The sequence below is a fragment of the Trachinotus anak genome, unplaced genomic scaffold, assembly GCF_046630095.1.
Source record: "Trachinotus anak isolate AG129_WGS33_773 ecotype Australia unplaced genomic scaffold, CSIRO_AGI_Tana_v1 ptg000016l, whole genome shotgun sequence".
NCBI lineage: Eukaryota > Metazoa > Chordata > Actinopteri > Carangiformes > Carangidae > Trachinotus > Trachinotus anak.
The window spans coordinates 2,928,521-2,940,384 of NW_027273867.1; the positions used below are offsets into that span (position 1 = coordinate 2,928,521).

General features: G+C 45.4%; 1 protein-coding gene across 1 annotated transcript; it reads right to left on the minus strand.

The window, feature by feature from the left end:
- Positions 1-687: 687 nt before the first annotated feature.
- LOC139634255 (regulator of G-protein signaling 8) lies at positions 688-11,397 on the minus strand. The gene is made up of 6 exons (XM_071500610.1): positions 11,029-11,397; positions 7,962-8,504; positions 7,163-7,212; positions 6,835-6,968; positions 3,820-3,986; positions 688-1,936 (listed from the first exon to the last, which is right to left on the minus strand). Exons 2-6 carry the CDS (start codon positions 8,457-8,459, stop codon positions 1,766-1,768), a joined length of 1,020 nt encoding a protein of 339 aa, XP_071356711.1. The 5' UTR covers positions 8,460-8,504; positions 11,029-11,397; the 3' UTR covers positions 688-1,765.
- Between the last annotated feature and the right edge of the window lie 467 nt (positions 11,398-11,864).

Genomic DNA, 11,864 nt, shown 5'->3' on the forward strand with positions numbered 1-11,864 from the left:
TGGCTGTGACCCAGAGTTCACTGCTGCAGCTGCTGATGGCTCTCAGTCCAGATGTTCCTGCTGCAGCAGCTGATGGCTCTCTCTGTCCAGATGTTACTGCTGCAGCGGTAACATCTGTGTTGGTCACCTGCACCTGGGTTTAACAAAGGCATATGACACTGAGTGAGTTCCACTTACTGACTTTTTTTGTGTTTGCAGCTGCATGTCATGAGGCAGCGTCTAGGCTAATTTTCACCTACATGTAGGAAACTCAGTAGACACATGTAACATGTCAAGACCAACAAGAAAGCCTCATGTACCCATACTCAACAGGAAGTCAGCCATTTTGCATTTACTCAGCAATTTTGGTGATGTGTTTGTCATTCATACAGGTGTCATACTTTAACAAGCTCCTCCTAGAGAATTAATCAGATTCACACCATATTTGCTGAGTCTCATTCTATGACCTTTGCAAACCTAAATTGAGAGGGTTTGGAGTTTTTGCTGAAGCTTGGGTAAAGGGATTGTGGGTAACTGGACCCACTTACAAGGCAGAAAATAAAGCAAGAGAGAGATGGTGCAGACTGCAGCATAGCACTACATGTCTCTCCATCTGACTCAGTATCCCAGGAACCTCTGCATGAGCAGGGGGCATCCTGCCCCCCCCCACACACACACAGTGAGACTACTGAAGAATCAACAGACACATATAAAAACAGGATTTTATTTCTTTGTCTTTAAAATTCTGGTGATTTTGCGTCGTCCTCCTCACTACATGAGGCTGTTACATGTTTTCAAGGAAAAGCTGCTCAAAATACCAATAACTACTTGAGTTACCAGCTGTTTGCTGAGGCTATTGTGTGTGGTAACAGGAGCAGACTGAATCAGAGTCAATGTGCTCAGCTTTCCCACCTTCACCTCACAGAGTACTCTGACCTTTAAGCAGAGAGCTGATTCCTGCTGAACGAGTTTTTCCTTTCTGTCAGCAGAGGAAACTCAGGCTGAGCTCACTGGACCATGGGGACATTAAGTGCTAACAAGGAGGATGTTTAATGATTGAAATGAGAACTGCATAGTTTCGCTGGTCGTTCTTTTCCAAACTGAGCGTAGCTCCTGCTACAGTTTAACATCCCGAGAGGCTTAGGACAGGCTTAGCTTAGCTTATCTTAGCAATAAGGACTGGAGACAGCTAATGTGGCACTGCTCACCACAGTGAAAACACACAGCTACAACACTCAAATGTTACTCTTTAACGCAGCGTTTCATCTGCACACAAACAGAAATCCCGTGTAACAGAGGAAACAAGTAGCAGTCGATCCGTCCACGCTGCGGATGTTCAGTGTCACCACGCTGGGTCTCATGAGGTGCTGCTGCAGTAACAGGCTCATTTCCAGCCCACACTAGTGAAAAGCTCTGATTAGCAGCTGCAGTCAGTTAGCACAGATTCTGGTACAAAAACCTGGCAACCTCGCTGCACTGACAAGTCTCTGATGAACGACAGAATATATAGTGTAGAAGTAGCTGTTTCCACTCTTAAAGCTAAGCTAGGCTAACCACTGAACACAGATGCGACATGTTGGTGTTAATCTGAACCTCTCACTGAACTCATCTACCAAATAGCTGATGCACTAATTAATCTGATCTGCATGTCTACACACAGCTCCAGATACATGTGTCTTTGTTTCTGAAGACGTTTAGTTTTATGATCTACAGTGATAAGGGAATCCTCCCTAACAGGAAGTCCAGTAGCTCATCATCGTCCAGGTGAGCGGTCGGCCTGTGGCCTCTAGGCGGCCTCTCGGACTAAGGAGAGGTAGACGTCGGACTGCAGGAAGCGGGGATAACAGTCAGTGTCCAGGAGAGAGTAGATGCGTTTCTGTGCGTGGGACAGAGAGGTGTGGGAGGGCGCCTGCAGCAGCTGGATGGTCAGGTCTCTGGTCTTACTGTCCAGGTTCACCTGCAACGAGACAACAGTGACTGCGCTGCACTCCTCGTAAAATGTGTTACAACTGCAGTGTTGCTTCTTTAGTTCGGGCCGTGTTGTTTAGCTGTTTCAGTTTCTCCGCTGGTGTTTCTGACCTCTCAGACGTCCTGCTGGTCAGACTGTGAGAGGTCGAAGTATAAACGACACAATTCTTCACTTACAAATGAAGAGTTGAATTAATGAATAATAAAACACAGCTGGGCTTCAAGTTTCCTCCAGTGTTTCCACATAAAAAAACTGAAATATATATATATTAAAAAAAAAAAAATTTAAGGGTCTGAAGCTCATCTACTGTGACTTCCTGATGAGAAACCTGGATCAGGCCTTGGCCCCGCCCACCACCTGCCTGCTCCAGGTGTCCAGGTGAAAGAGCAGAGAGGATGAAGATGGTTAGAGGAGGAAACATCAGAGACTCAGCCTCATGTTGGAGCCTCAGTCAGACCCAGACTCAGATGAGGAGTCTGTTGAGACCAGAATCAGAGACTAGCAGATGGATCAGAACAGTTAGCAGAGAGGCAGTGGCTGACAGTGTTCGTTTTTAGTTGTGCCAATGCTAACTCTGGCTCTCTGTACTGACAAGGTTTCAGGTGTATTTAGCCCCGCCCCCCTGTCCCCACAAGTTGACAGGATTGGTTCCTTAGGTTCTATGACATATGAATCCCTGACTGTCTGTTTTTATGAGACTGTCATTGCAGTCTCATAAAGAGACTTGAGTGTTTTCATCATATGTCTTTATTACATAAAAACATCTGAGTCTCAGTTTTTATGTGAAAACATGTTCTACTAAATATGAATCATGGCAGAGGATGTTTTGTTTAGAACACATCTGGACGAAGTTTAACATCAGAAGGTCTTTAATCCACTACCTTCTGGGGTTTGCATCCTGGTATGACCGAGATCATCAGCACTGGGGTCCTGCATGAACAAACTGCTTTGTCCCAATGTTTAGTTTTTCCAGATGGAAGAAGGTGATGTCACATGATTCCATGCACCAATCAGAATTCAGCATTTGAATCAGAAGCTGAGTTGGTGGTATGTTTGCTCACTGTCACTGTGAGATTAATTCTCTGTGCAATGGTGTGGCTGCACCGATTATCACTCTGCCATAGGGAGAACAACGCTCCGGCTTGTTTGCATTTCTTTAAACCAATCAGAGCCCAGGACGCAGCAGCAGAGAAAACAGTGTTGGAGAGGAACTTCTTTGTTGGAACATTTGCACGTGCGTGGGAGAACACTGTCATTAGAACAGCTGATTCCCTGCAGAGGAAACACCTCAACAAACAGCCAAGAAGCAGAAAGGGAGGAGAGTACCTCCTGCAATGATGACAGGCTTTTACCTGCAGCCTACAGCAGGTGAGTCAGACCACTGTGTCATCACAGCACAGTTTTCAGGGGAAGTCGTGGAAATTCAACGCAGCATTATCTTGTAATTCTTGCAGCTCCCTGCACAAGTTTTAGTTTCTTTAAACCATAGGATCTTCTTTCAATCTTACTAATAATATTTCATCCAGTGCAAGTTGGTAACTTGAGGTTTTTGCTGCCGATCTTGACCAACAGTGTGGAAAAGAGATTTTCAGTCTAAAGGATGCTCTCCTGCATCCTTTAGAAAAAAAAATCCTGCATCTAAGCTGTTTGCAGAGGAGATTTTTATTCCTGTTGAACTGTAACAATCTCCACATGAATGCAGCCACTGATGTTACGCTGTGACAGGAGGAGCTTCCAAAACATACATGACGCATAGTTCGACTAATAAAACAGCTGAGAGTGGATTTAGTGGACAGAAATCAAGGTGCAGATACATGACGCACCGTTCAGCTCTTAGAGCAGCAAGACTGAATATGAAAGCAGGTGTGTACCTCTCGGGGGGCACCTGGTTGGATGTAGGTGGCGCAGATGTCCTTGGCCCTCCTCTGCAGGGTGAAGTTGTTGGACGAGTGTCTGTACTGCTCACAGGCCAGATAGAACTGCAGATTCTCCTCACTGAACTCAGAGCGCAGGAATGCTCCAAACACTGAAACACCAGCTGAGAAGAGGAGGAGGAGGGTCAGTGGGGCTTACCTCACCACGCAACATCACACACATACAACACTGACACAACCATCCCTCAGGCCTAATAAGGAGATGATAGACACACAAGTCCTGCTTCCCAGGATCAGTTTAACAGCTCGGCTCACGCCCGTCATCTCGCTGGACTTTGAGCTTGTTTCAGTCTGACTGCTTCAAACTGCTGACACCACACACACACACACACACACACACGCACACACACAAACAACATGCCACAGTTCACACACGTCAGATGCAGAAGACAGCACTCTAAATTAGCACGGCACTGATAAGGAGGCCGGGTCGCACAGAGAGCTGAGGTCAGTCCTCAGGCAGCTCCAAGTGAAGAGCTCCTGAACGTGTGACATCACTGGACCAATCAGCTCCCTGCAGCTCAGCTCCAAATGAGACAATTATGTGAATGTCAGGAACGATGAGGGTCAGTTCACTTAATATTGACAAATGCTAGATGTCTGCACAGCGGTGCCGTGTGTGTGCACACTTTAACAAACGCCACGTCGTCTTTACAGGACGAGTCAGGTGATATTTTTGTCACGGTCTAAAAACCAACAGTGACTGTCTCCAACGAATAAGTGAGTGTGTGTGTGTCTGACCCCTCTGAGCCATGGAGCTCCACTCCAGATTTCTCCAGAAATCATTAAAACACATCAGTGAGTCACACAGCTGCGCACATACACACACTGTCCTGCTCCCACAAATCTGGATTATTCCACCACTGAAAATAGTCCCTTCCTAATGTGTGTTAGAAACTGCAGTGAGCAGCTGTTTTAGGAAATTACTGAGCCTTTTTTTTTAAAAATACACTTATATGTGTGAGGCGTTTTTACAGATTTATGTCGTGGGAACCGTTGAGCTGGAGACAGGGGAGAGAGTCAGAGAGTGTTGCCTCTGGTTCTGCATGTATTTACTGTTTCCATTGAACATTTATGTCAAAATTAAGTCAGTTGTGAAATTTAATTGATTTGTGAGATAAATTCTCAACCTACTGTTTTCAATAGTAGTTCCAGTTAAAACCAAGGACCATAAAACCTCAAGTTACTGTGGAAAAAGTGTTGTAAAGGTTGCTAGGCAACAGGAGCCGCGCTTTATGACGCAACCATAAGGGCGGGGACAACTGGTGACACAAAGAGAAAATTCTTTGTAGACCAGACCGTCTGATTTCGGTTTGCCCTCACGGTCTACGAAGGACCACACCTTATCTGAATCTGAATCTCAGCAACTTCACACCATGATGAAATAAACAGAAGCCCGGAAGGTACAAATAACAGCAGAACAAGCTCTGAGTAATCATGAGCAGTGACATGAAGTACATCATTCTCTGGTATTGTATCTCTGCAATGCAGCATGAGTGTCATCAGATAGTGGAGGAGAGAAGAGCACACCAACACAAACACCGGGGTGACTGAGGGATCTGAACATCATCCTTGTTAATGTCAGACAGGTCAAACATCCTCCAGACTCTGTCCCTGCAGTGATTTATGCGTCCTGGTGTTTACTACCTGTTCTATTCATAGAAGCAGCAGGGGGTCAGTGAAAGTGCTGCGTACAGCCACAGTCACAGTGATTTCACATGAAATCGGGGGAGTTGACCCGAGGAAGAAGTGGTCAGTCAGTTAAATGTCAGAGTGGAATTCAGGTCAGAGCCCTGATGAAAAGTGAAAAAACAATCATCTAACATCGGTTGAAGTTCCTGTTCCTGCTCAGTGTCAGAGCTCTGTCTCCTCCAACTGGAGAGTGACCCAGAACCACCAAACAATCAAGTCACAGGAAACACAGCCACAGCTTCTCCTTCCTAAGTTACAGTGTTGAAACATTAAGCTGTCACAGTGACATTGACCTTTGACCTTTATCCTATTAGACATTTGAGTTCAATTGCATCATAATTAGTGAATGAATTCACGAGTTATGGCCAAAAACATGTTTTGTGAGGTCACAGTGATTTTGACCTTTGACCACCAAAATGTAATCGGTTCATCCTTGAGCCAAAGTGAATGTTTTGACAAAATCTGAAGAAATTCCCTCCAGGTGTCAGTGAGATCAGGTTCATGAGGATGGGACAGAGGGACAGACGGACGGATGAACCGTCTCCTGCTGTGTCCTGGGGCTAACTGGAAAGTCTGACTTAAGGTTTCCTTAAAATAAAAGCAGTTGCGCAAAACAACTTTAAGTGTTCTCCTTAAGATTTCCTTCAAATGTTCACGGAAGTATTTAAGGTTTTCTCCTTATCCTACTCTTATACTTAAGGAATCACTTAAAGTCAGTTAAACCTTAGTGGCCAAACTAAGGGAAAAACTAAAGGTTCCTCTGACTCTCAACTCAAAGGTTCGTGCTGCTGAATATCAGGATAAAGGTCCTAGTGTTTCTGTCCAGGCCGAGGCAGCGTTTCTGTAACCACGCCTCTGGTTTGTTCAGTCATTTAAACAGAAATCTAGAATTACCACCTAATGGTCATATCCCTCCGCCACTCAGACTGGTTTCAGGTTACATGTCTGTTTATCTAGAATCAAATAAAATATTTAACATTCGTGCGAAACCAAAATCTAACCAGTTCATCTCTGAGACCGAGTAAATGTTTGTGCAAAATGTGAAGAAGTTTCCTCAAGGTGTTACTGAGATATCATGCTCACGAGGCTGGGACGGATGACCTGAAGACGTACTGCCTCCAGCGCAGAGGTAGTGTAATTCAGTTAATCAATTTTCACTCAAAAAATAAACTTCTTTACCTCCTGAAACAAACGCTTCAATCAGACGCTGAAGTGATTTCTGCCTCTGAGAGGTTCAGAGTCAGGAGCAGCAGGACTTACTTTGGCTGGCCAGCAGGGTGTTCAGGGACTCGGCCCACTTATCCAGCTCCTCCTGACTGATATTCCTCTTCTTACTGTGGCCCATCTGACTCCACTGACGCATGAAGAGCAGGCGAGACCTCCTCTCTGTAGCACTGTGGACCAGACACTGCTATCATCACATCTCCGCTTCACAACGATCTCATCACAAAGTGATCAAAGCCCTCATGGTCAGTCAGTTCAGACATTAGGTGTTTGTCTGAGACGGTAAATTAAATGTCTTCAGTGTGGTGACGACGCTTTGGCAGTTGTATTATTCTATGTGAGATAATGAATGATGTGTGCTCACCTGTCTTTGTGTTCTGCGTTGTCCAGGTTGGAGTTTGAGGAGTGAGGACTCTGAAACACAAACCACAGTTAACTGGGACCTCCCACCAGTCCAACTCTCTGAAATCCCAGTAAAGCACTTTTGACTGTCAAACCCCCCAGGGGTCACTGTGACAGAACTACAGTCCTGGTCAAAGCACAAAATTTAGAATATTCAAAACTGTTCATCTGCATTTATTTTCACGTCTGAACGATGACTCAGTCATTAAAGTTACCAAGTCACAGAGGAGACGCCTCCTTCTGGGTGTGACAGCCGCCAAAAAGAGTGTATAAACATTAGCAATAACATTTTCATTTTCTCAAATAAAGAGTGAAATATCAACAAAAAGCTGGTCTGAAGCTCATCTACTCTGACTTCCTGATTGAGAAACCTGGATTAGGCCTTGGCCCCGCCCCCCCACCTGCTTGCTCCAGGTTTAGGACTTTTTTAAAAACCAAAATAACAAAATAATTCTGTCCCATACTTGTTTTCTGCTGGCCTGGTATGTACCCGGTTCCACCCGGTTCCACAGCTAGAATCTGGCCCATATATATCATGATTTTCAGATGCTACTTCCACATTTGGACCAATTTTGGTGCACACACACAAAATCTTCCAGCTGCCAGTCAATACTGGAGGATAAAAGCTGGACTCTGTCTGGATGTGGGAGTATATGGGCCAGACTCGGGCCTAGGACCCAGTCAAATGTTAGGCCAGAAGTTTCATCTTGCTGTCTGGACTGGCTATATGCTGTGTACAGTGCTGAAACTTAATGTCCCACCTGCCCAAACAGACTCTTGAGGTGCAGTTTTGCAGCTGACAGTTTGAGTTTGTGTTGGTGCCTGGGGTGGGATCTGAAGGAGAAGGGGTTGGAGGAGGACGAAGGAGACGGGGGAGGCAGGTCGTCTCTCTCCACACTCTCGGTGCTGCCCTGGGCGGCCGGGGCCAGCTGGCTGTCGCTGTAGGCTCTGCACCCCTCACTGATGACACACACTCCTAGGTGGCTCTTGTCCAGTTTGCTCAGCTCATTCAGGTTGTCTGTGCTGAAGCTGTGTTCCTTGGTCAGCTCCCTCTTGCCCCCCTCACCAGCACTTGCTCTGGGCTCCTGGATGGTGGGAGTCAGGCTGGCTGACCTCCTGCCCGCCTCATCTTCCTCCATGTGAGGTGTATAGGTGCCAGACTCCCTCTTCTTCTCATTATCTGTGTTCTTCAGTGCCACCCTCTTCCACGGAAGGAAGTCCAGATCCAGGAGGGATCCCTCGGAGCTGAATCTACGCATGGTGGCTGGATGAGCAGTGATGGAGAGGTGTAGGAAAAGAACGTGCTGCAAAAAAGGACAAGCAAAGGCCAGAAATTCGGGTTAAGAGGAGATCAGAGGTGCAGCGGAGCACAGCCTGCTGGAGAAGGTCGGGGAAGGTTCATGTTTCTACCCACTATACCAGAGTCTGAGAGGAAAGTTTCCAACACCTGGTGGATCCATGACATGAAGAACTGAGGACCTGCCCAGTGTTAGTGAGGTGCTCCTAATAAAGTGCACACTGCTAGTCCACCAATCTTTACTCAATAATCAATAATAAAGTGAAAATTTTGCAAATAAATTAAAAATCAAGAACTGAGTACAAAAGTCTTCAGACCCTTAATTCAGGTTTTTGTTGGACCCCCTTCAGCAGCAGCTCCAGCTTCAGGCTTCAGGCTCTGAACCTGGATCTGGTCGGTTTATCTCGGTCTTCCTGTCAAACCCTCTCAGGCTCAGACTGGACAGGAAGTATCTGTGAACTGTCATCTTCAGGTCTCTCCACAGAGGTACTGTGGGGTTTAAGTCTGGTCCCCTCAGGGACAGTCAGGCCCTGTTCAGACCTGGTATTCACATGCGTCTTCAGTGATCGGATCACAAGTGGTCAGCTCTGAGTTCGTCTGTTCACACCTGATTTAAAATGTGTCTCCAGTAATCACTTGTGATTGGTTCTCACTTTCCCTGCTTCACATGCAAATAAACAGGTATGTGTTGTTGTTTTTAGCCAATCAAACAGGTCCATTGTCAATGTGCTTCTGTGCACGTGTGAGAGAGAGAGAGAGAGAGAGAGAGAGAGAGAGAGAGAGCAGTAATGAGTGGTTGAGTGAATCACTGCTCTGTTCTCAGCTCTACAGTGAAATAAAGTTTTATCCATTAGAAACAGTAAAATATTTTCGGTTCATTATGAAACTTTTACAGGACTAATCAGACTGTGGCAGAGGATGTCAGCAGAGGAGGCGGTCCTTCAAAGGACGTCAGTAGAGTAGGCGGTCCTTCAGAGGACGTCAGCAGAGGAGGCGGTCCTTCAGAGGACGTCAGCAGAGGAGGCGGTCCTTCAAAGGATGTCAGTAGAGTAGGCGGTCCTTCAGAGGACATCAGCAGAGGAGGCGGTCCTTCAGTGGGACCAGGACACATTTGTGTTCACGCTGATAAAAGAATGTGGCCACATGTGGCCCAGACCACCTCCGAATCTGGTCTGAGTGATCGGATCTCAAATGCGTCGTGGATGCGTTCACAGCTGAACTTCGAGCTGAACACTGGTGATTGGATCACTCAGGATGGATGTTAATACCAGGTCTGAACAGAGCCTCAGAGACTGGTCCTGAAGACTCTCCAGTGTTGTCTGTTTGCTTCAGGTAGCTGGAGCTGAAAGGTGAACTGTCAGACCAGTCTTGGGTCTACAGACTCTGGATCAGGTTTTCTTCGAGGACCTTTCTGTATTTGGCTACATTCATCCTTCTCTCAGTTCTGACCAGTTTCCCTGTCCCTGCTGCTGAGCCCCCAAGGGCCTTCTCATCCAGTAACTCAGTATGTCTGGAAACCACATCTAGAGTCCTGTTTCCAGACTTCTTCCTCTTCACAGCTCTGGTTCTCTCTGCAGTGTGGACCTGATACACAGGTGTGTGTCTCCCTAAACTATGTCCAGTTAATCCAGTTCACCACAGGTGGACTCCAGAGAAGTTCTCCACAAGGATAATTACAGCAAACAGGAAGCAGCTGACCACAGTCTGGAACAAAGAGTCTGAAGACTCTTTGGTAAATGAGAGATTTCAGTTTTTGATTTTTAATAAATGTTGTCATTTTGGGTCACTGGGGTAGAATGATGGGCAAACATGGCTATTTTATCCATTTAACATTAAATCTACAACAATAAAGAGTGACGGCATGTGGACATCAATCGTCTTTTCAAGCAGCTGATGTAAATTACTATTTGTATCTTCTAACTATGGAAGCACATTTACACTCAATAAAAAAAAACAACAGATGAAATAGACCAGAGATGATGACAACAAAAGGAAATAATGAGGTACATGGTCAGTTCTTGACTTACTGTCATCATTTTGGTTCATAATTCCTAACTTTTCAGTTGATGTTCTTCTTTATCTGGTGAACTTGGCTTTAATAAATACATACATGTAGGACATAGATAGTGAGTATAATTGGTAAATAATAAGTAAATTGTGAGGTTGTGTGAGTGAAAATCTAATTATCTTTGAGTTGATCACTTTTTCACAACGTCTTGACTTTAAAATGTTACAACTTTTACTTAGTGTCTCATAATAAAAATATCGTTTTCATTATTTTGCGGGCGAGATTGGGCTTCCACATAAACTGACTGAAAACGTGAAAATAAAAACGGTCACTGCTATCAACAGCCAAACTGTCAGCTTACAGGGAAGTGACCATGAATGCCACCACTGTGCCAGTTTATATGTTTGAAATCCAGCACTCATATACCTTTGCTCGCCTCTGCGGTGATAAAACAACAGTTGACTCATTAGGATTGAGAGTGACAAAGCTCTGCTGTGGTTAATTAACGCCAGCGCATGTTTACCTCTTCGCCCAGTCGTTAAACTCTCTCCATGGCAGATCGTTGCGTTTCTCCAGACCTCCCGAGTAACATGTGCATGGACCGAAGGCAGAGGATCCAGCAGTGTCAATGTCAAGTGCCCGAAGAAAGAAATCCAGCCTGCGGGGCTCCTGCTGCTGCTGCTGCCTCCAGAGCTGTTCTCGGCTCGGTCAGCCGCACCTCAGACCTCCCCCTCCGACAGCGCGGTCATATGAAGGAACACAGGCTTCAGGAAAAGTTCCACAAAGTTTCGCCCAGTGACATTTGAGTGGCTCAGATGGGCCTCCTCCTCATGAGAGCGGCCGCTGCCACACCTTCACTTCTGTCTCAACTTGTCCGTCAGAACGACGCTCCTGCCACACACACACACACACACACACACACACACACACACACACACACACACACACACACACACACACACACACACAGATACACACACACACACGCACACACACAGATACAGGATACAGGTAAATGGAGAAAAGAACGCTCAGTGTGTGTTGATACATATCTAAGGAAAAAGGAAAGGAAAAGAATAAAACAGTACAACAAGAAATTCCGCAAAATACTATTACTACATCAATTACTACTACTACAACTACTACTACTACTACTACTACTACAACTACTACTAATATTATTATTATTATTATTATTATTAGTAGTAGTAGTAGTAGTACTAGTAGTAGTAGTAGTAGTAGTAGTAGTAGTAGTAGTAGTAGGCCTAGTAGTAGTATTAGCAGTAATAGTAATAGTATTAGTGGTCATTCATTTATTCGTTTTCCCTTCTAAAAATGCAAATGATTCGTATTAGTGGT

Coding starts and splice junctions, on each gene's coding strand:
- LOC139634255 (XM_071500610.1), bottom strand. CDS start 8,459: ATGCGTAGATTCAGCTCCGAGGGATCCCTCCTGGATCTGGACTTCCTT. Junction 7,213..7,961: donor TCAAGAGTCTGTTTGGGCAG/GTGGGACATTAA, acceptor TTTGTGTTTCAG/AGTCCTCACTCCTCAAACTC. Junction 3,987..6,834: donor CACCCTGCTGGCCAGCCAAA/GTAAGTCCTGCT, acceptor TCCTCTTCTCAG/CTGGTGTTTCAGTGTTTGGA.